Source organism: Conger conger, chromosome 4, assembly GCF_963514075.1.
Source record: "Conger conger chromosome 4, fConCon1.1, whole genome shotgun sequence".
Taxonomy (NCBI): domain Eukaryota; kingdom Metazoa; phylum Chordata; class Actinopteri; order Anguilliformes; family Congridae; genus Conger; species Conger conger.
Genome location: NC_083763.1, coordinates 10,101,614 through 10,125,036, shown reverse-complemented (window position 1 = coordinate 10,125,036; position 23,423 = coordinate 10,101,614). Strand labels below are relative to the sequence as shown.

The 23,423-nt window shown below is 49.6% G+C and overlaps 1 protein-coding gene across 1 annotated transcript; it reads right to left on the bottom strand.

The window, feature by feature from the left end:
- Window positions 1-65: 65 nt before the first annotated feature.
- cbarpb (CACN subunit beta associated regulatory protein b) lies at window positions 66-21,673 on the bottom strand. The gene is made up of 10 exons (XM_061239967.1): window positions 21,560-21,673; window positions 21,338-21,410; window positions 17,389-17,534; window positions 15,831-15,892; window positions 13,029-13,191; window positions 11,582-11,753; window positions 11,143-11,295; window positions 9,819-10,044; window positions 5,704-5,902; window positions 66-3,877 (listed from the first exon to the last, which is right to left on the bottom strand). The coding sequence occupies exons 2-10, from the start codon at window positions 21,383-21,385 to the stop codon at window positions 2,443-2,445; spliced, it is 2,604 nt and encodes an 867-aa protein (XP_061095951.1). The 5' UTR covers window positions 21,386-21,410; window positions 21,560-21,673; the 3' UTR covers window positions 66-2,442.
- Between the last annotated feature and the right edge of the window lie 1,750 nt (window positions 21,674-23,423).

Genomic DNA, 23,423 nt, shown 5'->3' with positions numbered 1-23,423 from the left:
CGATTTGATTTTTGAAAAACACAAAGCAGTTTGTTGTCTGTTTGGGGGTGGGGGTGGGGGGCCAAGTTGAGATTACCTCGTCAACATTCACCTAAATGAAAATCAACCGAAATGTGTACACAAAGCTCATTTGTGAAATACATGCATTCAACGACATGCCTTCCCAAAGAGGATAAAAAAACAAACGCAACAGAATGGCAGTAGTCTCATTTGGGCCCCAATATAAGCCCCTATGTATGTGACACAAGCCAGTACAACCAACACTGAATTAATACTGTCGCTTCGGATGCCTTACACATGGTCCTAACATTCGCAGTAAGGCAGGGTAGTGCCGTCCACAGCACCAAAACGTATTTGGCATGGAAGAACACTGAACAGAGGAACACGCCATTATATGTGTTCCTCTTATAAGGTGAGTCCTAAATGTGATTGTATTGGCTTATTTCTAAAGAAAAAAAACACTCGCACAACAAAATGCACATGGAAATAAATACATACAGTGATATAAAACGACAATCGTCGGTTCTCACAATCGTTACCTCACTTGGCAATCGGTCGATTTTTATCCAGTCAGTGCTTCCCTGAATACGAGCTCTGTCCCAATCCCACCGAAAACACTTCACGACAAGGACACTTTAAAAAAGGAGCCTTTTGGATTTGGTGCAGTGGGGAATCTGTGTCTGAGAAATTAACCCTCCCGTTCCCTACCCCGTGTCATAGTGCAATTTCTCTCCATTTCAATCCGTCCATGTATCGATGTAATTATACTGTAAACTACATTTGGAAAACTGGACAGCACAGGTAGCTCATCATCGAGTCCTGACCACAACAACTGACCGTCTACATCTGGGAATATAACCATGGGGTGATATAACCATGACTTTGAAAACTGTGCAACGAATCATCTCAGATTTGCTCCCTTGAGATGAAAAACCAATTGTATTACAGTATTGCCCTATATATTGCCCCACAATGTATAATGTTGCTATACACAGGTCTGACCCGAGACCAAACAACATATCACTTGTAAGCTCTGTTCTTCTCCACCATGGCATGAAAGGGAAGTTCCCCTAAACAGATCCTCCAGATACTTCACCAGTACGACAGGAAATCACATCAGCAGATTGTGTATCTCTACCATAAAACATGGTTTTCTGACGTCCGCGCTGCCGCGATAATGATATTCCACAGAAATGAAATGCAAATGTCTGATAAACTGAGAGAAAGCTGCATGGCGGCTGCATCCATCTCGTCTTATGGGCCAAGGGCGTACCTTCACTGCCCGATTCTTCATGCATGTAAACTAGTGTCTGTAATCTTCTCCTGTCTGGGGTTCAGGCCTGGATCTCTGTAAAGCTGCTTTGTGACAATGCCCTTCCTAAAAAAAAGCACTATACTAATTGAATTAAATTGAATTGAATTGAATTGTAGTTATGACCTGATCGGGATCTGGACACAAACGGCGGACGTTTTTTTACGACAACGATAGCATTTTCTTTACTACACATTATGCCAAATGCGAAATGGCCCAGAAAGCTTCATGAATATCACGTGCAGCAAGAGAATGAATGCTGGTCCTATTGAGCTCTACTAGCAAACTTAATTTGTAAACGTAATGCAAACGATGCAAAGTAAAGGCTGCAAAAGAACGCTAACGCTAAATGCTAAAACTCAAGCCAATGGAGCCTTGTTGCCCTGGTGGACAGGAGTATGATTCGTCTTGTCTCTGCAGCGGAAGTGCGAGCAAGTCTGATAGCACCTGATTTCACAGTGGCATTACTAGTGCAGAGGGCGTATTGGCTCTTAAAACGATCACTTGCCTCACTTGGAGAAAGGCTGTGAAGCAGTGACACGAATGTTGGAATAATTTGGCGGGGGCTGTTGAGATCTGGGTAACTGTGTACCGCGTTTTAAGGTGTTTCTTTCTCGGTTGGAGGTGGGAGAGAGACTCTACAGCAGGACTGCCCAATTCTGTTCCTGAAGATCTACCATCCTGGAGGTTTATGGTTCAACCATAATTCGACACACCTGATTGTACCAATTCGCCGCTCAACGAGATTTCCAGCTGTTGAATGAGGCATGCTTTGTTGGGGTTATAAATATAGTAGTCTGTTATTTAGCTGAAGCTTTTATTTGACGTGACTTTCAGGTTATTAGACTAAGCAGGGGATAATCCCCCCTGAATGCAGGGCCTCACTCAAGGGCCCAACAGCTGTGAGGATCTATCATACCTACACTGGGGCTTGAACCACCAAACTTCTGGGTCCCAGTCATGGACCTTAGCCACTAGGCCGTCGGCTGCCCTGTCGTGAACCTACAGGACGGTTGGTCATCAGGAACATGGTTGGGCAACCCTGCTCTACAGTTGCCCGGAGAGCAAAACGGAACACAGAGGCTTGTTTTTGGGCGAGCGCGAGGGGGGGGTGGCGAGTCGGAGTCATGCTACACTGGGCTGTGGTCGGGAGAGACGCGGGCGACGGTCACCGTGCACTCCTGACTGTCCTTGACCCTGCGGAGGCCGGTGTACAGCCGATCCTCCAGGGTGGCGGTCAGCTTGTCCGTCAGCTCGTCCGCGATGGTCTGAGGGCCGTAGCCCGGGGCGGGGGGCGGGGCGGCGGGCTCGGGGGGCTGCCCGGCCTGCCTGCCGCCCTCCTCGGCGGGCTCGAGCTGCTCGGAGGCGGGGGGAGGCGAGCAGGAGGCGCGGTCCTCCTCTTCCTTGATGGTCCGGCCGCTGCCGCTGCTGCTGGGGCTGACCCTCCTCCTGTCCTCCTCCTCCTCCTCGCCCGCCCCGGGCGTCTGCGCGGCGCTGGGGCCCCCCTCGCTGGCCTCCTCGTCGGGGGCGCTGACGATGCGGGGCAGGGTGCTGTGGTAGCAGGTGTCCAGCGGGTAGTTGGCGCTGTCGCCCCGCCGCAGCGGGTGCCTCTGCCTCTCCAGGGCCGGCGTGAAGCGCACGCCGGGGTCGCTGTACTGCTTGGAGCGCTGCCACTGCTTCCGCAGGTGCACCCGCGAGCGGTGCTTGGTGCGCAGCGGCGACTCCTGCTGGTCGAACTGGGGGTCGTGCCGCAGGAACTCGTGGAAGAGCGCGTCGGTCTTCTCGTCGATGCTGTAGTCCCGCCGGTGCAGGTGGAGGTGGGGGTGGGGCTGCGCCTCCCGGGGGGCCAGCATCTGCCCGTACGGGGCCCACCCCAGCGGGCTCTGGACCTCCAGGCTGCCCCCCACCGCCTCGTCCTCCAGCTCCTCCTCGAACATCTCCCCCGCCGCCTCCACGCTCTCGCACACGGTGCCCTTGCGCCCGGAGTTGGTGAAGAAGCGCCTCTTCTCCGACGCCGTTTTGTCCTTGGGCCCCGTCGCCGCCGTGCTGCCGAACAGCCGCAGCTCCTCCGGCGCCCTGCAGGGGGCCTCGATGGAGGCGTAGCCGCTGTCCATCTGCAGCAGCTTGCGGTTGCCCGACTCGCCGTCGCTGCCCCTCTCCGAGTCCACGCTGTCCTGCTTCCCCGCCTTGTCCCCCGCCTCCGCCCGGGGCGGCTCGGCGTCCCCGTCTGGCTCGTCTCCGATGTCCTGGGAGGGGTAGCTGGGCAGGCCCCCCTTCTCGGTGGCGCCCCCTAGCGAGCACACGCTGTCCGCGTCGCTCCGCACCGAATCGCGGTCGTTGTTGCTGCTCTGGTCGGACGAGGCGTACTGCTCCAGCGAAGCCCGCAGGGTCCAGATGTCGCGGTACAGAGTCTGGGGCTCCGAGCTCTCCTTGAGGCAGGATGACCCGGCCCCGGGCCCTGCCCCGAGTCCCACCCCCAGCCCCTCCTCCTGGGGCTCCGGAGACAAGCCAATCACTCCTCTCACGCCACTGCAGCTAGGCTCCACCACCACCTCCACCTCTAACCTGCAGTGAGGAAGATCGAGACGTTAGCACGTTAGCACGTTAGCAGCGCTCACGCAACCCTTCGCTCACACGAACAGTTCGGTCTTCAGTGAAATGCATACGTCCCTGGTGGTTGTGGCATGTACACAGGGACACGTGTAAAAATGGCAGCAATGTCGAATGGTTTGAGCTTTTGGGACATTTTCTGTCAATAGTGCTGTCTCAAACACATTGTGATCACACAATTCCCCAGTTACTGTTGTGCAAAAACAATTTTTTTTCTTATAGAATTCTTTATTTATTCATTGAAGTCATTAAATAGACATGGAAGCAACCGCTAAATCCTTCTGAGTGTTGAACACTAGATAAAAAAGGGAATTATTTTGTAATTTCTAAAAAATAATTTCAAATTTACTGATTAAATATAGTTAAGCCCCATCATTTTCAGTTTCATCTTGGAAAAATATGTATTGGGGTTTATTACTCTTAGCTGACAGGCTGAGTAGGTCTACAAACCTTTGTGATAATTCAAAGATATCTTGCAGCTCATTATATAGTGTTTCTAGAAGTGTTTGCTTTGCCATCTTCATTACAGCAATGCTGTTGCGTTCTTTCGAGGGAATCTGTTCATGGTATCAAGTTGGGTGTATTTCTATGTGACTATTTGAAGTGGGAGCTGCTTTTATCTGGTTTCATTAAGAAGATTATTCAAGCTATTCACAGATTTTTAAAGTTTTTATGCCAAATTTGCCCAGGCAAAATTTTCGAACTTGGTTATTTCCCAATAGGATTATAATCCCTTTAAAATTTAAAAACAGTTGAGCACTCATCATTCAAGCAGTAGCTGTTATATTATGGACAATAGAGAGAGTCCAGAAGACAAGGGAAAAGGCAGTATAATATTATTATATTCTATAAAAATGGGAATAATCACAGTTATCCAAAACATTACTGGCAGTTAATCTAAATAGCATATGTGGAGAATAATGTTGTCAACATTAAGGAGTAAGATTAAGAAATTGTAATTTTATTAAATCTACAAGACAGAAAAGTGTGCAAAAAGTGAAGGGGCCTCAATACTGAATAAGTCCCTTAGTGAAGGGTACAACAGCTGTGCCCCACCTGGGAATCAAACTAGTAACCTTTGCTTTACAATCCCATTATTCACTGTGTTACTTTGCCTATATTATACTTCACTATATTCGTATATTTATATTTTCTGTTTGGATCTATTCCAGTGTACACACTGTATCATTGCACATAGACAGATCATTTCTATGTTTTAACACTTCTATAAAGATGCTGTACGCAAAACCCACATAACTTTGGCAAATAATTTAAAAGCCAAATTAAATCATATGACTAATTTAATGGGCCTGTCCTATTTTCATATTATTTTGAAGCAATCATTCGGGCCCCATCTGTGACATTGGCATGTGCAGAGACACTAGATGAACTAAGCAGATGACCAGAGAAACACAAACTGCAGCAATGGTTTTTCGCTGGGAGCATGATGTCACCATAATCTGAAAAGCCATGATGAAGATTCGAGATTACCAACCAACCGAGATACTCATGTTTCCCCTTCCGCGGTCCCCTTCTGGGTGACAGCGTAGCACGCCACACCTCTTTCGCTTATCGGCTAAGACTCGGGCTCCACCGCCGCTGGTGCATCCTGGGAACAGCGCCCAACCCCAAACCCCCCCCCCCACACCGCGGGATTAGCACGCCGCGGCGTGCCGTCGATGGAATGGGCGGCTAATGAGCAGCAGCGCTAGGCGCTAGGCGCTAGGCGATGGCTGTGGCGAAGCAGCGTGGCGGATGAATGGCGAGGGAATTAAAAATACCTGCCGAGGGAGGGTGGTGGCGTGGAGGGGGGGGACAGGAAGCCGGGGGAGGCGCGGCCGGGGCAGTAGGGGATGTCGTGCGCGCGCGCGATGTACTGGATGAGGTCGATGTGGTGCGCCTCGCGCCCCTCGCTCTCCTCCTGGTCCATGCTCTCGCTGGCCGCCCTCTGCCGTTGGAACTGCCGCCGTTTCGGGGACCCTGGTGGGGGAGACGCGCCGCGTCAACGCACCAAACGCACGCCCCAAGTCCCCCCCCCTCCCCCGGCTGCGTTTGTGAGAGCTGACGGGATTGGTCCGCCAGCATTTCGCATGTTTAGCGGGATAGTGGTCCGCTAGCCAAGAGGAAGGGTCTGAGATGGGGAAGGGCTTGAAAGAGGCAGTTGGTGAAAGGTCCTGCCACAGTTGGACCACTAAAGTGCTGGTGTGCCTACAGCTGTTACAGCACTGGCTACAAATAGGTACTCACTGTGAAAATGGCAAGGGAAGAGAGGTCTTATTTGTACCAAGCGCCATTAAAAAGATTATCTGTGAATATACATCATTGTGAATGTACAGTATTTATAATAAACAATGATTGATGAAAGTACAGCACATGGTCTAACCTATACGATCATAAAAACCTTTGGGGGGAAAAAAACTGAAACGTATGCTGAAACATTAAGTACATAATCACTTATATAGTCTCCTCATAAGACTCTTAACATTCTGTCTGAATCAAACCATGCAGGAAAATATGTGAAAATGTCTACTGGAAATGTGCCGCACAGTGACATGGCTATTTCATAAGCTAATAAAGTTTTGATTGGCAGCTGAGTTGGCCCAAATTGGCAGTAAATGGGTCATGAACCGGCCTCTCTCCGCCGTAATGAATTTATGCAGAAGAACGCGACGGCCATTTCCTGTCTGCGTCACACTGATGTCATCCTGGCGGTCCCGGGGGGGTTCAAACGGCGTTTTCTCCGGATGACACGCCGGCCCTCGACCTGCGTGTGTGTATATGTGTGTGTGTGTGTGTGTGTGCGAACGGCCTGTCGACCGCCAGGGGCGGGGCCCAACGCAGGCCCAGGGTGCTTTGAAAAAGGAAGTGCACTGCGTCACAAGGCCATCTGTCAGAGCGAGGGCATCTGTAACCCAACAGGTGCCTTCTCCGACGGTCTCTCAGAGAATATCGCCAGGCTCCTCCTCGCCCCTCACGCTATGTCTGTCCTCTGTTGTATCTCAGCCACACATTGTATGCCTGTGTTAAAAAATGTGCATTTGAACCGTCCTCTGTTGTATCTCAGCCACACATTGTATGTCTGTGTTAAAAAATGTGCCGTTTGAACCGTCCTCTGTTGTATCTCAGCCACACATTGTATGTCTGTGTTAAAAAATGTGCATTTGAACCGTCCTCTGTTGTATCTCAGCCACACATTGCATGTCTGTGTTAAAAAATGTGCATTTGAACCGTTGGACATAAGGCTGACATAACACGGCATCAAGTCACAGCAGTCACAAGATGGCCTAGCAGATGATGTCAGTTTATGTCGAATGACTACATTCAGTTATTTACACAGAGATGCATTTCAAATACATGAAGAGATGAAAGAAGACTTAAACTTAATATTTACGTAGACCTATGGATCCATGGTGCATACATCTTTAGCCATCTTAGAATACAAAATGGGTATTTTGCTTGTGTTTTCAATTTGGGGTGGGATCAAGAACCCTCCAGCAGGCAATAATTGCCCGCTGGCTTGGACCACTGCAATATTACCATTCACATCACTTATATTCCAAATGAATGTGTGCTGATCCTGTTGCGTCCTCATAAAGAGTTTTAAAATACTGTGCGCACCAGGACACCCCCAATATATCTTGATCTAGCATTTGACGTACGACCAGTCAGCAAGTGTGCCAAACTCCACATTATCCATCACATTAAACACGGGCGGCCACATTACCGTTCAACTTCAAGGGTAATTGGCCACCAATCGCTAATTCAAGTATTGATCCTCGATTGAGCAACCCCCAACATACAACTGCTGCTCCTCCCCACCCCAATTATTTGTCTAACAGGCTGTGTATCACATTTGTTAGGTTTTTTTTTTTTCCCTTATATGCTCAGCTCTGCGAATGTTCCTGCCAATGTTTTGTTGTTATTGGAAGCCGAACGAACGTGTCCGTCTTGCCAAGATGCGTCTGAGTGTGTCGAGAGGCTGCTGCTCCTCCGCCATTAGCAGTCGTTCACAAAGACGCGCCTCTTCTCAGACGGGTGCTAAACAGTGAGAGCCACAGGGCTGCCAGTGGACCGGTGCCACGGTGAAGTTAGCAGCTTGCTCCGCTCCCCGACTCCAAAATGGCCGTCCAGGAGGACAGGGCTTGTCGAAATGGAGAGTGATGACACGTTTGGGGCAGCTTGTAGCTTCGTGGCTAAGGGCGGTGGTTCAAGTTGGTAGTTTGGTGGCTACCTGGAAGGTTGGTGGTTCAATCCACGGTAGCCACGATAAGATCTGCACAGCTCTTGGGTCCTAAGCCCCACATTGCTCCAGGGGGGATTGTCCCCCGCTTAGTCTAATCAACTGTATGTCGCCTTGGAAGAAAACTTCTGCTAAATGGATTGTAAGTTAACCTGGGAGAGAGTTGCAAGCTGAGATACGGCTGATTCTGTCAGATCCCTCTTACGCCCTGCAGTGGCCATGACAACAGAGCCACCAGGCAGGTGACCTCCATGTAGTGAGCTGCGTGCCTTGACCTGCCTCCCACAAGGGCCTGATGTGTAACAGAGTACCATGTCACTGCGGGCCCCTTCGACTGCCACTATGTGGGCGGACAGTTCTGGAACACAAATCCTTTTACAACAAGGCATCCACTCCTGGCCCGCAGAGGTGACTTGGCAAGTTTTTGCAGTGACTCAGCCGAGAATCGATCGGTCACAATGGCTGACTCCACGGTTAACTCACCTCAATAACTTTGTTGATTCTAAGGTGAAAGGAAACGCTAATCTTTCTGCGGCTCTCCAAGGGCAAGAGTGAATACCGCTGTCTTGGGAGTTGTGGTTGTTTTAGATCAGCACAATCTCACCCTAGTAGGCATTTTAGATGTTATTTAGCTGACATTTTTATCCAAAGTGACGTCCAGTTGATTAGACTAAGCGGGGGACAATCCCCCCAGGAGCAATGTGGGATTAAGGGCCTTGCTCAAGGGCCCAACAGCTGCACAGATCCTATTATGGTTCCGCCAGGAATTGAACCACCAACCATGCAGGTCCCAGTCATGTATCCTAACCACTATTCTACAGGTTCCGTTGGCCCAACCGGAACACCTTTGTTGTGTTTGCTTTTGGGGGACAACGTGTCAGTCACCAATACCATCCCAATACAACAGAAAGAAAGAAATAAATCTACATACGGTATCTCACATCTACACTCCCACCGCGCATAAATTCTCTCTCATTGGCCCATCATTCCGGCTCATTTCATATCTGACCAAGTGCACCGGCCGGCTCGTGAGACAGTCATTTAGCAGGGCCAGCGATGAATTATGCAGGAAGGTTCTGTTGGGCTCATTCCACTGGCTGGCTCCAGCAGGATCGCACTATGATGCAGCTGTCATTGATTTGGGCTTAACCGCCATTGATTGCCCAGTGGGGGATGAAGTGGAGGTGGTGGTGGGGGGGGGGGGTTAAATAGGGAGGAATAATCATCCTAATAAAGACAATAAGGGCCAGTGGACCGGAACTTGCTGGAACATCTCCTATTCTTTATTTTCACAATGACTCTCCCTAAGTGCACGTTGTGTACTCACCCCGGCAGATCTTAATGATAATGGCGTGTTTGGAAGTGCTGATGACGCTGATTGGAGATCGAGTTTGGCCGTTTAACACAATGACTGGCTCCGTTTCATGGCTTGTGTCACTTTCCTTGAAAAGTTTTGCCTAGCGAGCCATTAGCCTAGCATGCTAAAAAGTTGTGTCGACCTAGCTTCAGGTTCAGTTCCATTTCAGCTCTGTTAGTTTCAGGAAATTATAGTCAAATTTCATTGAGCTTATCTTACCTAACCTAAATAATCTTAATGCATAATTTTAAGGCCTGGACCCGACTCAAGGGGTCTGGGGATGGCAGGGAAGCTCCTACCTCTGGTGTCCAGGCTGGAGGCCCGCTGGCTGCTGTCGAACTTCCACTTCTTGATCTTGAAGTAGGGGCTGGCGCCCTCCAGACTCGCGTGGCGCCGCAGCTTGGTGAAGAACTGCAGCACCGTGCCCTGCCCAGATCCGCCAGAGGGGGCGCCAGAGGCCACGGCCCCTTCACTCGCACCGCCCGGGCTGCCCCCGATCCGGGCCCCGGCCCCCATCACCTCGATCTGCCCGGAGAGGGAGAGAGAGGGGGAGAGGGAGAGAGGTGGAGAGAGAGGGGGAGAGGGAGAGAGAGAGGGAGAGAGGGGGAGAGGTGGAGAGAGGGGAGAGAGAGAGAGTGAGAAAGAGGCAGAGACAGAGAGAGCAGAGAGACAGAGAGAGAGAGAGAGAGGGAGAGAGGTGGAGAGAGAGGGGGAGAGGGAGAGAGAGAGAGAGAGGGAGCGAGGGGGAGAGGTGGCGAGAGAGGGGGAAGGAGAGGGAGAGAGGGGAGAGAGAGAGTGAGAAAGAGAGGCAGAGACAGAGAGAGCAGAGAGACAGAGAGGGAGAGAGAGGGGGAGAGAGAGAGAGAGAGGGGAGAGAGAGAGAGGGGAGAGAGAGAGCGTGAGAAAGAAAGAGGCAGAGACAGAGAGACAGAGAGAGGGAGAGAGGGGGAGAGAGAGAGAGAGAGAGGGAGCAGAGACACCCACGAATCAGCCAAGGCAGTCTACACCTGTGATTGTCTGTGCGTGTGATAATCTGGCAGCGTCCCTCCCATACATGGCCGCCCCTTCATGCATCGTGCGCCAAACCCACGCGCCCCCGTGGGAGCAGGCTCGTGGGCGGTCGAGCTGAGCGTGTTCCTCTCCTCATTAGGGTCCAATCGACCGTGATGACCTTAGCTGTGCCTGTCTGTCCACTCAAGCCTCAGTGCTTTGTTTTTTTTTCCTTGTCTCTTCACATTTTTCCAACTGTAACTATTTGAACTGATTTGAATTTCTGATCCACAAATATGTAGAATGTAGTCGCTCCTAAGACAGACCCGGCAATTCATTATTGTTCCCTGAAGGGGACATGAGTCTCTGGTCTTCATCTCCAGAACCATATATTCCACTACACTGAAACCTACATTGCAAGGGACATTTAATCAATATTAATCAAATTTTATTCATGATAATATCACCGCAACATGTTTTTGTCATCCAAGACATTTGCATTATGTAAAATAAATTCTAATAATTTCATTATTTGTCTGACAGGCCTCAGGAGGATAAAAGCGATGCATCATGGCTCTATCTAACCCCCCCCCCCCCCCACCCACCCCCCCCTCAGGGGCCCCGTTCACTCACAGAGCTGGCCCGGGGGCCCTCAGGGCCGGGGGCCGGGGGACTCTCGCTGAAGCTGCTGTCCACCACGGAGTTGAGGGCGTCTCCCGGGAGGGCAGAACTGGGGCTGATGCTCAGGCTGGTCAGGGCCGTCTGGGGCAGGGGGCAAATGGAGGGCTGGAGACGGGGCAATAGAATGGGGAGAGGAGCAGATTAGCAGCCAAATGGAGTTCTACATTAAGATTAAGGAGACGATGATTCATACGGAAAAGAGCCGTTAATTAGAAAAACCTCTCCGCATCATTTCGCCGATTCCTATTTTTGAAATGAGGGAGGAGAGCGATATCAATTTTTTTTTTTTCACATTTAATATCCGTGATATATTTTATTAATCTGCGCTGATTGATCGCGACGCGACTATAATTGCCGCGGCCGTAACCGTGCCGACGACGGCCCCGGTTACCTGGAAGATGGAGAGGCTGGACTTGGAGGCGGGGCGTGTCGTCATGGCGATGCTGTTCTCCGATGACTCGCACTCGTGGATGGTGAGGATCTTCAGGGCGGGCGGGGGCAGGTGGAGGTGGGTGAGTCGGGCGTTTTTCAGGTGGTGGAAGTCGCCCTCGGTGAGAGTGTACCTGGGGTGGAGAGGCGAATGCGTCAGAGCCGCGAGCCGCCCGAGAGAACAACAAGAGGCCTCTTCATTCTTACGTCAACGCCACCTGCACTCATGCAGGGATACCTACGTCACACATGTGGGCACATACGCTGTAGGCACCTACCCAGCGGTGAACCGCTTGTCGGAGTGCTATTTGGTCTCACAAAAGGCACGAAATGACTCACAAAGAAACGATGACTACTCTAACCGTTTGAATTGATGTTTTTATGAGTGCGCATTAACTTTGAAGGGTACATCAACCGCAGGCGGATAGAGATGAAAACGGAAAGGACAGGACGGACAAATTAAATGAATAAACAAATAAATAAAAATGATACCACTTCTCCGAAGCCTGAGTACTATAACAACGTCAGCCTGGGAGGAAAACAAGAGATCAAAGCACCGAATGGTGGAATGCGCGCACGCGCGCGCGTGTGTGTGTGTGTGTGTCTTTGTGTGTGTTTGTGTAAAGAAGCACATTTCTGATTGGCCACTGCAGTCCTGGAGTATGGAGGGGTGGGTGTGTGTAGGTGTTGAGTGTGTGTGCGTGTGTGCATACATTTTTTTTTCAAACATTCAAATTCATTGGTTGTATCTGAATGGCCAGTGCAGTCCTGGAGTATGGATGGGGGGGTGTGCATGGGTGTTGAGTGAGTGGGTGCGTGTTGTGTGTGTGAAAACATATTTCTGACATTTATATTATTTTATCAGATCTGATTGGAGTCCTAGAGCATGGAGTATAGTTTGTGTGAGTGGGCGTGTGTGCGTGTGTGTGTGTGTGTGTATGCAGTCTTGCAGTATGTAGCTGTGTGTGACTGTGTGTGTGTGTGTGTGTGTGTGTGTGTGTGTGTGCAGTCCTGCAGTATGGAGGTGTGTGTGAGTGTGTGGATGTTGAGTGTGTGTGTGTGTGTGCAGTCCTGCAGTATGGAGGTTTGTGTGAGTGGGTGTTGAGTGTGTGGGTGCTGAGTGTGTGTGTGTGTGTGTGTGTGCAGTCCTGCAGTATGTAGGTGTGTGTGAGTGGGTGTTGAGTGGGTGTGTGAGAGTGTATGTGCAGTCCTGCAGCATGCAGGTGTGTGTGAGTGGGTGTTGTGTGGGTCTGTGTGAGTGTGTGTGTGCAGTCTGCAGTATGTAGGTGTGTGTGAGTGAGTGTTGAGTGGGTGTGAGAGAGTGTGTGTGCAGTCCTGCAGCATGCAGGTGTGTGTGAGTGAGTGGGCGCGCGCGGGTGTGGAGTGGGTTCAGCGAGTGGGAGGCTGACCTTCGACCTTTCTCCTGCGTCTTCTTCCCGTGGTCGTACAGCGCCGCCTCGTTAAAGGAGACGCGCCGGCCCGTGGTGCCCGTCGTCAGGAAGCGCTCCGTCTCCGTGTCATGGCTGCTGGCGGCCGACAGGCAGTCCGACTCATCCACCCGGATGGTGATCTCTGATTGGGTGTACAAACACACGGTGATCTCTGATTGGGTGTACAAACACACGGTGATCTCTGATTGGGTGTACAAACACACGGTCATCTCTGATCAGGTGTACAAACACACGGTCATCTCTGATCAGGTGTACAAACAGACGACGATCTCTGATCGGGTGTAAAACGACAGGTGATCTCTTACTCGGTATGCAAACAGATAGGTGATCTCTGATTGGGTACACAAGCAGATCGGTGATCTCTGGATTTAAAAGGCAAATGATGACTGATGGTATAAAAGCAGATAGGGGATCTCTAATTGGGTATAAACAAAGACTGCGGTCTCTGATTTGTACCAAAGCAGACCACCCCAGTCCAGGGGTTGGAATCGGGGATCGTATGAGATCCTTTCCTATCTGCTCAGCTGTGAAACAACCTAAGTTTCGTTGAGTTTGCTCATGAAAAACAAGAACCAAAAAAGCGATTTTTCTCTAAAATACTTAAATGTTTTCTTTTTTCAAATTGTATGGGGAGGTTTACAGATCCCACGCCTTCATGTACATAAGCTCGCAATCAGCAATCACAATGAAAGCACAAAGCTACTTTTGTAATATAACTTTCTGTCAGTATGATATAGATTGTTTTGGCAGAACACCCTAATTAATATTGACCTGCTGGACTAGATTTTCTTTTAGAGAAAGCCGTCTCATACTAATCAGGAATCAAAGATCTGGACAGTTATCTTTGCTGGCTAAAGGTCAAAAGGCAGGTTTGTGATTTGTGACAGGAGCTGAACCAAATCTGAGGTAAATCACAAACCCCGCCCTTGAACTTTAGCGAGGATAGATAACCACGTGGAAAAGTACTGATGGATGCATTCCCGTCCGATACAGGACGGCTGTTTCATTCCTCTAGCATCAGAGTTTGTTCCAAGGTCTGCATCAGAAAAAGTTGTTATGAAACATCAGCTGAACTGACAGTGGAATGTGGCTTTTCACCATGGAAACGGGACCTTGGAGGAACAGCTAAGTTCACTCTAGCTGTGAAGTATGAGTAATACCCTGATCGAGAAACACACAGTGGATTTTGTAAATGTACAATGAGAGTACGTCATTTGGGGTTGAAAGGCGTAGACTTGTAGACATGTTTTCGCTGCAGCCCTGCCTTGTCTTGAGCATTCCATTCAGGACGGTCCCTACGTGTACAAACCAACAGCTGGCCCTGAGGCCCACGCAGGTGTACTTTCTTTCAACTGTAAATACCGAAACACACAGTTGGACCGGCCAATAAAGCCCATGTTTAAAAAACAGGTGATGACAAGCACAGAAGCTGCTCTCCAAAAACCAACATTCTACCATGTATCCTTGAAAAAAGTAAAACACTTTAAACAGCAAACTAAAATAAACAATGTAAAAAACCCACATATTGTGATGAACGTAGAAGGCAATGCCCGCATAAAGACAAGAGTCTGAGAGCCCTCATCAGTGCATACTGTGGCATTTTCAACATTTTAAATAGAGTGTGTCCTCCCTGCTGTAAAATCTATCTATGCCTGCTTGACCAGCGTGAAAATCGAGCTGGTCGAGCTGGTCATGAGCTAGTCTCGCTGGGTATGAGCTGGTAAAACCTCTAGTGCTGGTAGCCCGCCTGAGCTGGTTTCAGCTGTGTCAAAAACATAGCTTGAGCTGGTCTGAGCTGGCCAACCAACTACCAGCTGTTTCACTAGGACTCGGAACTGTACTGTCCTCTCAGGTCTACTTTTGCACTTGTTCTTGTGATTGATTTGCACTTTGTTGTACGTCGCTCTGGATAAGAGCGTCTGCTAAATGCCACGTAATGTAATGTAATGTAATGTAATGTTTCAAAACGTAGCTTGGACTGTGTTCTTCAGCATGGCTCACCTATGTGCACTTGAAATGGCAGAAATAGGAAATGAAATATGGAGCTGAACTATGGAGCAAGCCTTGGTATAAGGCCTGGTAAGGCTATGGGGGACCTGTGCCGTCTCTGTACGTCTCTTCTGCCTGTTACTCTGTTGATTGACAGGCCTGGCGTTCCCTGTCCCTTGGGGTCGAACAGTCGAGCAGGTGGAAAACCTTAACCGTCGCACAAACAGGGCGGCACTCCACACGCAGAAAACTCCCACGCTAAAGCTAAGCACACCGCTTTGCGGACTGTGGATGCAGATGTTGATTGAGCAGGCAATGATTTCTCTGATTAATTCAGCCAGTTCAGTTTCAACGTTCTGAAACCAAACCAAACTGAAGCTTGGACTCAAGACGCATAGTATTGAACTCCACACACAGTAATCAATCTACAGCTATCTCATTTCAATAAGTGCCAAAAAAAAAATGTTTTTCTCTGAGCAAATTATAAAACCCTGTCCATCTGAAATCACACGGTTTCCTCGGCAACCTGAACGGCAGTTGCTCACAGTAAATAGCCTTTGTCCCAGACCACAAGACATGGGTGTGGAGAGCTCCTCCTAAACTATTTATCGACTAGCAGACCACTCTCATAAACCTATAATCGATCGGCGTTCGATACTCATCGAACTCAGTGAACGTTCATTTCCGACATACTAGTCGACGTCGCGTCGACGCCCGTCAACCGACGTTCATCGTCGACGTTCCCGCGAAGCGTCCGTCGGGCTCTCTCACCTTGCACCGGCTGCGACTCCTCCAGGTACGTGGTGTTGGTCTTCTCCGGGTCATCGCCGGCCCTGCGCCACGGAGCCGAAAAAGCACAGAGTCAACGACACCGTGATGTAACCGCCGCCGCCCACGCGTTTGGCGCCTTGTCAGACCCATCAGGGCCCAGACTGCGTTTTCATTTCTCTCCTCACAGCACAGCTGACACTTTCAGCGAGGATGTCAGTTCATCGGCATATGGAGCCGTGCCTGGGTAGTCAGTGTTTTAGTACAACAATACAACAAGCGCAACAAGTTGTGGGGACTTTGCGACGTACGGGGGGACACTTATATCGTCAACAAACACACGCGTTCCGCTAAAATTCGGTTAACTCGCGCTGCCCTCAAACAACTGCTGTCTGTTACTGTGTTCCAATACTGTGCGTGAAAACGGTAAACATCCGCTACGCTGGAGTTTGATGTGTTGTGCGCGCGCCTCGTCGTTTTTCGCCCGCGTTTCGTTTCTCTTCCCCCGTAAGCCGTATCGACCCCCCCTTCACTCCTGAGTAATGATGTGTACAGTTTGGTATTGAAGTGTCTGCACGAGGGATTCGATTGAAAGGCAGGCTTTTTTAATTGCGCCGGCGGCTCAGCGGGAGGGGGGCGTGGGCGTTGACCCGCTGTCTGTCACACCGGGTCGTTAGCTGCAAGCCCGGCCGAGACGCAGCACTCCTCCCACCGGGGGTTTACTGGTGGGAGGTGAACGCCGGGCGTTATCTGTAAGTAACCTCCCGCCACAGAGGAGTGTTTTTCACAATTTTTCCAGGTTTTTTTGGCTTTTGCGGGGTTCATTTCCTCGGTGCGCCCGGGCCCCCCCCGTGACTTCACCGGCCCCGGCCGGAGCTCATGACTCCGGGAGACGAGAGATTAATGGCCCCTGATGGCTGCTATGAGATTTCGTTAGGATCATCATTTGTACGGGTCTGCAGTGCTCCAGTGGCCTGCAGCCTGGCTGATGGGGCTGTGCCGGGGGAAGGTGGAACAGAGGCTGCTCTCATTGGTCCAGAACAACGGCCAGTGAAATTTAACACAAGAGCGTGTTTTAGCAAACCACGGTGTGCCAGTCGGTCTTTAAAAATGAGGGGAGAAAGAAATTATCTGATTATCCACAATTTCTCTCTCTCTCTCTCTCTGTATCTCTTTCTCTTGTTCTCTCTCTCTCTTAGTGTACCTGTCTCTGTATCTCTCCCTCTCTGTATTTCTCGTTATCTCTGTCTCACTCTGTTTCTCTCTCCCCCCCACCCCTTTCTCTCTCTCCCACTCTCTCTCCCCTGCTCTCTCTTTCTCTCTCTCCCTCTCCCGCTCTCTCTCTCTCCCCTCTCTCTCTCTCCCGCTTGCTCTCTCTCTCTCTCACTCTCTCACTCTCATACATCATGATCTTTTAAACCCCGCACCACTGTGAGGTCACTGCTGTGCAGCTCTGATGTGGTTCAGAATATAACTTTTTAACATCGTTACCACATACGTGGTGAGGGGGGGTCCAGTTCTCAGCTTTCCCAGCGGGGGGCGCTAGACGGATCAGCCTCACCTGGAGTAGCGGCGGTCTCCCTCGCAGCAGCGACGGCAGATGATCAGCAGCACGGACAGCACGACCAGCATCCCCCCGAGGAAGACTGACAGCAGGACCAGCAGGAGGACATAGCTGTCCTGTTTGCCAGGGTCTTCTGGAACATTCTGGAGCAGACCAGAGAGACAGTCACCATCGTTCAACTGCTCCTACCTCCACTACTGCACCATGAAGGAAATTAAATACATTTCAGTGATAATAATAATAATAATAATAATAATAATAATAATAATAATAATAATCAGCTCCGTTGACTGACAGCGTCTCTGTGCATGGAGGACTACAGCACTTGTCAAGCCTTGGTGACCGTCACAGTTCATTCTCCATGAAATATCCCTTTCAGGCTGTGTCAGCTCTTGTGAAATATATAGTGACAGACTGCAGACTTAGGCCTGACTACCATACTCTTCACTCCAGATAAACATTCCCTTTAATGTACCGTGCCACTCAGGCTTATAAACCATCAGAACGGCGAAGGGAAGCTAAATTCAATTTCCGAATCCATCTGACTGGCAAATGAGGGCGCTGCACTCTAAAATTAGCCGCAGTGGGACAGGACAGGGCTGCCATCTTGTGACGGGCGTCGTTGGGATTGCATCCACCGGGGGGCGATCTTCTAGAACGTGCCACGGCCCTGTTTAATCAAGTGCAAATGCCGGAGAAATCAACCAATTTTCACGACTTCCATCAACTCTACTCAAAAGCAGAAAAGGAAAGCCCCTTTGAGTGTCCAGATTTTAGGTGAAGGGGGGGAGGAGGGGGGGGGGGTTGGGTGGACAGGTGCGGCTGTCGTTTGGGGGTGTTCAGGCATTAAGTGCTGCACTCGGGGATTCAGGGAGGCGTGGGCGTAACAGAAAAACAGAGGAGAAAAGAGGAGAGCGAGGGAAGGGGCACCTCCGTCTCAGACATCAAAGGGAGGAGGCTGCTTGTTCACAGCCTTCGGTGTCCTTTCCGCTAATCACGAGGGGCAAGCGGGCCAGAGGAGAGGAGAGGAGAGCGGAACCTTCCGGCATCCTCGTGGGTTCTGCGGGGGCTGTTCAGTTCCGGCTGCACACAATGGGGGCGAGCCGTTTTTTTGGCTCCTCTCTCATCATCTCTGAAACATCTCTCAACACCTGGGCTTTCACCGCCAACAGGCTCCTTTGAAATTGTCGTTAAAAAAAATAAATAAAAAAACTTATTTTTAAAAACCTATCATTTGGCCTTCGAGTTAAGCTATTTATAACCCTCACCTTCATTGTGCGATTTTAATTACATTCTGTGTGTTACCGTTATGTATAATGAGATATTTTACTTGTCATCGCTCGGTGTTGCTGTGCTTTTAATAGTTTAAATGTGCGTTATATCTTTTTGTTCTTAATTACCGTCTTCGATTCACTTCAAACTTTGAGATTTTGTCTCTAAATTAAAAGCGTTGCTCGGATAACACGCATTATTACTAATATGTGAGGAGGAAGGAGATAACATGACCATTCCCCACTCCCCCCTTATCTCACCGTCCTACATCTAATCCCCCCAGTAACTTCCGACTTTTAATCTTTTTGGCTCCTGGGGAAGCCCCTTAAAGCTTACCTACTCTGTATCCTGAGTCAGTCGGCTTTCAGGATGCAAACACCGCAAATATCACGAGAAGAGTGCCTGTCTCAGCCCGCTGTGCAGACGCTTCTCCTCACCAATTACAGTACTGGGCTGGAACACATCGATTTTCTCACACTGGTTTGTGTGTGGTCAATCCATAAACACCACAGGGCCATTTCAGTTGTTGGGCCCCAGCCATTAACCTGTTTGCACCTGAGACCGGAGACGCAGAGGAGCTGAGGGGGATCGGATAGAGGCTGTCATCAACACGCACACACACACACACACACACACGCGCGCGCACACACAGGTGGAGCACTGTGACCATCTGCTGTCTGTTGACTGAACGCATTTGACTTGGCAGACAAAAGAGCACAATACAACACAGCAAGACTAATATTATTGTACACCAGGAAGTACAAATTAACCTTAGGCTACCCTTACTCGCAGCGCCATCATCCATGGATGAACCAACCGAACACTAGTTCTCACCAAATCATTCATTACTACCTCATTCATAACACCTTTCACAGTAGCCAAGTCTTGATGCCCGCAGCACTGTATTTGTATATTCGGTAATCATCAGCTATTAATCGGTAACAACAGCACGTCATGCATGTGTGCTTTCATTGATATAGTTGTCGTCACACACTGGTTGAACTGGTCCCCATCCACATCCAACAAAAACAACATAAGCCTGTTTTCGAAATCGAGGGAAGGCATTTTCTAAGATTGTTAGGTTAATTTGGGAAGTCACGCAAAATGCCAATGAAAATATATGGTCATGGTTTCCAGGGATATACTAAAGATGTATATCTATGAAAACAAGTAATTATATAAACCTCAGTCTTTTTGCGTAGTAAGCTGGCCACAGGTACTGTAGCCACACCTGGGGGATATTTGATGAAGCAGGATTACTGAGTTAGCTAGCTGGATAAATTCACAGAGTAATACTGGAACAGGGACTGAAGTAAAAACAGCTGTTCCAGGTTTTACTCTGTGAGCTTACCCAGCTAACCCGGTAATCCTGCTTCATGATATACCCCCTGGCTTGTGGGGGGAAACATATCATGTAGTAGAAATCAGCTGAATGTGACAGATGCCCTTAGAGGGAAGGGGAAGGGTTGTTGTAGTTCTCAGTAGGAAAAGGGAAGGTGGTTGTTGTGGTTCTCAGTAGGAAAAGGGAAGGTGGTTGTTGTAGTTCTCAGTAGGAAAAGGGAAGGTGGTTCTTGTGGTTCTCAGTAGGGATGAGGAAGGTGATTGTTGTAGTTCTCAGTAGGAAAGGGGAAGGTGGTAGTTGGAGATCTCAGTAGGGAAGGTGGTTGTTCAAGTTCTCAGTAGGGAATGGGAAAATAGTTGTTTTAGTTCTCAGCGAGATGCCCTCGGAAGGTCTAGGGATAGGGCACTCCTGAATGGCTGATAGTCCCCCCCCACCCTCACAAAAACCACGGAAATGCAAACACACAAAACAGATTTGAGGCTGTTCAGTAGAATCAAACCCTGACCATGTCGATACTGACTGCTGCCAGCCCCTCCCCGTAGTTAGTTACAGCATCACCAGAAGAGGGAGGCTTTCATTCGGCAGGGTATCCGCCGCCTCCTGGTGGTCTGCATGATAAACGCAGTCTGGTTGGTTGTGTGTTCTGGAAAAAAATCTGTGCTTATCTGCGCTTCTCCAGAAATAATGGGCGTAGTGTAGCATAGTGGTTAAGGTAAATGACTGGGATACGCAAGGCCGGTGGTTCTAATCCCGGAGTAGCCACAATGAGATCCGCACAGCTGTTGGGCCCTTGAGCAAGACCCTTAACCCTGCATTGCTCCAGGGGAGGATCGTCTCCTGCTTAGTCTAATCAACTGTACGTCGCTCTTGATAAGAGCGTCTGCCAAATGCCAATAATGTAATGTAATGTAATGTTGCAGGAATGGAATGGGCTTACAACCGAGATCAGGCATTCAGAAAAGAGATGGTTTCTCCAGAAAAAGGAAAATCAGGGGAATAAAAAACAACTGCCAGCAGAAGTTGCCATCAAGCAGTAAGGTTCGTAAAGACCATCACCACTGGACCTCTCGCGATATCAAATACAATAACATACTGTGATTCAAGGTAAACTAAGTGCAGCCCATCTAAAGATTGACGTCAACGCTGATGTCAATGCTTCAATGTCAATCTTTATGAATAGGCACATGTATCTCACTCAGTGTTGATTTCGGTGTCTGAAGTACAGATTTCGCTATGGCGATAACTAATGGCAAGGTCAGGCAGCATTGTCTTGAGAGGAAATGCAGCAGCTTCTATGCACAGGAAGGAGAAGGAGAGGGCGGTGTTACTCACGGTGGTGGTTTCAGTTAGGTTTTTCCATACGGTAGACTCATTGCTCATGGTCCAGGCGAGCGTGAGCGTCCCCCTGAGGTCAAAGAGACAGGAAATTATAAGAGTAACCATGGCGACGTGGACACTTCTCCATTCATCTCCACCTGTACCCCCTCCCCTCCCCACCTGTACCCCCCCCCCAGCACAGGAATAAACAAGACTTTCCTATTCAGATCCACCTACCTTCCACAGGTCTTAAGCACAGTCGCTGGTGTCAAGCAGCATGTACAGCTACACCTACAGTAAAAGCCGGACCCGAGTCTCTGGTGTGGATGAGCCCGTATCTCCCACGGATGTGCAGACGCTGTGGAGTTAGGCTCCGAGGCGGAGGACTGGGAGCGGAGCAGAAACGCTGCGGAAACGCTCGCTGCGTTGGCAGCGCCCAGCGATGGCCACGCGAGGCGCTCCCAGCGCCGGCTGGCGTGATTTCAGCACCCTCCCCGCCTCCGCTCGCGTTCACGCCCCGGCTCTTTCCCCCCAAACAACCTCCCGCCGAGCTCCTATCCCCAAATAGCTGCTCCGCCGCTCCAGCAGCAAACCAGCCTGGCAGGGGTGATGGCTGAGAAACGCAGCATCATCATCTTCCCACACCTAACGCACCCTCCCTCTCTCTCTCTCTCTCTCCCTCCCTCTCTCTCTCTCTCTCTCTCTCTCTCTCTACCTCTCTCTCCTCCCCAGCTAGCTCCACTCAAACAGCAGCTAAACGGCAGCACGCTCGCATCATGCAGAATTGTACACAGAACCCCCCCCCCCCCCTCCTCGCCCCCCTCCCGTGCAGGACCGCCGGCTCCTACCCCGTCGGGAGGCTGTGTGCCATACGCGTGACGTGCGATTTCCCCCGCAGAGCCGCCGGCTCTCTATCTCCGCGCGCTGCCTCCCTGCCCGGCTCGTCTCCTCGCGCCCGCGAAACCGCGACTTCGTCTGCCTGCACGCGGACTCGCCCGGGCTCTGCGGAGGAGCTGAGCCCACTGCAGCCAGCTACAGCCCATTACCCTCCGCAATGCTGCCTGCTCGCCGCAGAAACTCGAAGGATTCGTTTCCCGGCCGTCGCTTATTTCCGCTTATTATTCGCCTTGAAAATGTAGAATCCAAACAAACACACACTGAAAGTCTCGAGTCCGGAAATCACAATCAGAGTATCTGCAGCAGCATTACTCCAATTCTTGTCGGAGGGGGGGGGGGGGCTGAATGTGTGGATTTTCCTTCTTCTTACAAACCTAATGACAATGTCATGGCGGCTCATGGATGAGTTACTGCTCCTCATTGGTTAATCAGTTAAGTTATGGATGATATGTTTCTGTGCTATATAGCCCTCTGTTTGTATGGCAAGTAATGGACCCCTGTTCCAAAAAACATTTTTTTTTTTTTTTTACTGTTTTCTTGAGCGTTCTGAGCAAATGTATCCTGAAACTGCTACTACAATATCTATGATACCCCTCACTGCAAGTGTCAGATTCCAAACAAATGTAATTTGCAATATATTAATTGGCACTAAAATATTCGAAAATAACTTTCATATATGAAATATATTTGATGAAGGATCAACATATACGGCTATATATTTCAATATATGTCAATATATTAGAAATATATGGTTATATATATATATATATATATTTTTTTTTTTAAGCATGGGAAGAATCTTCCAGACCTGTCTGCTCACTCACTACATCTCTGAAAATACTGTATATCCCTGAACACGTGTTCACAGTATGCCAGAATCATTTAGTTCATGCAGGTTGTTGAGTACAAATAAATGTCAATTGTATTAGAACTCCAAAATTGAATGGCTTCCCCAGTAGAATTCCCTTCCATTATGGAATTACCAGCTACCAGCTGTTTCAAAACCTAGCTTGACCTGGTGAAACCATGTTGAGTATGGAGCTGGTCTGAACTAGCTGGTCAACCAGCAACCAGTTCTTTCAAAGCCTAGCTTGGGCAGGGTTATCCTGGCAAGTAGTACATTAAGTAATGGGAGCAGCCCATTTGTTTGATCACCTATCAATTTTCCAGATACACTGGTAGAAAATCAGTGCGTAAAAGTACA

Excerpts from the sequence above, each read along its gene's own strand:
- cbarpb (XM_061239967.1), bottom strand. The coding sequence starts at position 21,385 with ATGAGCAATGAGTCTACCGTATGGAAAAACCTAACTGAAACCACCACC. Across the intron at positions 11,296-11,581 it reads CCAGCCTCTCCATCTTCCAG|CCCTCCATTTGCCCCCTGCC; the intron begins GTAACCGGGGCC and ends CCCCGTCTCCAG. Across the intron at positions 5,903-9,818 it reads CTCCAGCCTGGACACCAGAG|GGTCCCCGAAACGGCGGCAG; the intron begins GTAGGAGCTTCC and ends CTCCCCCACCAG.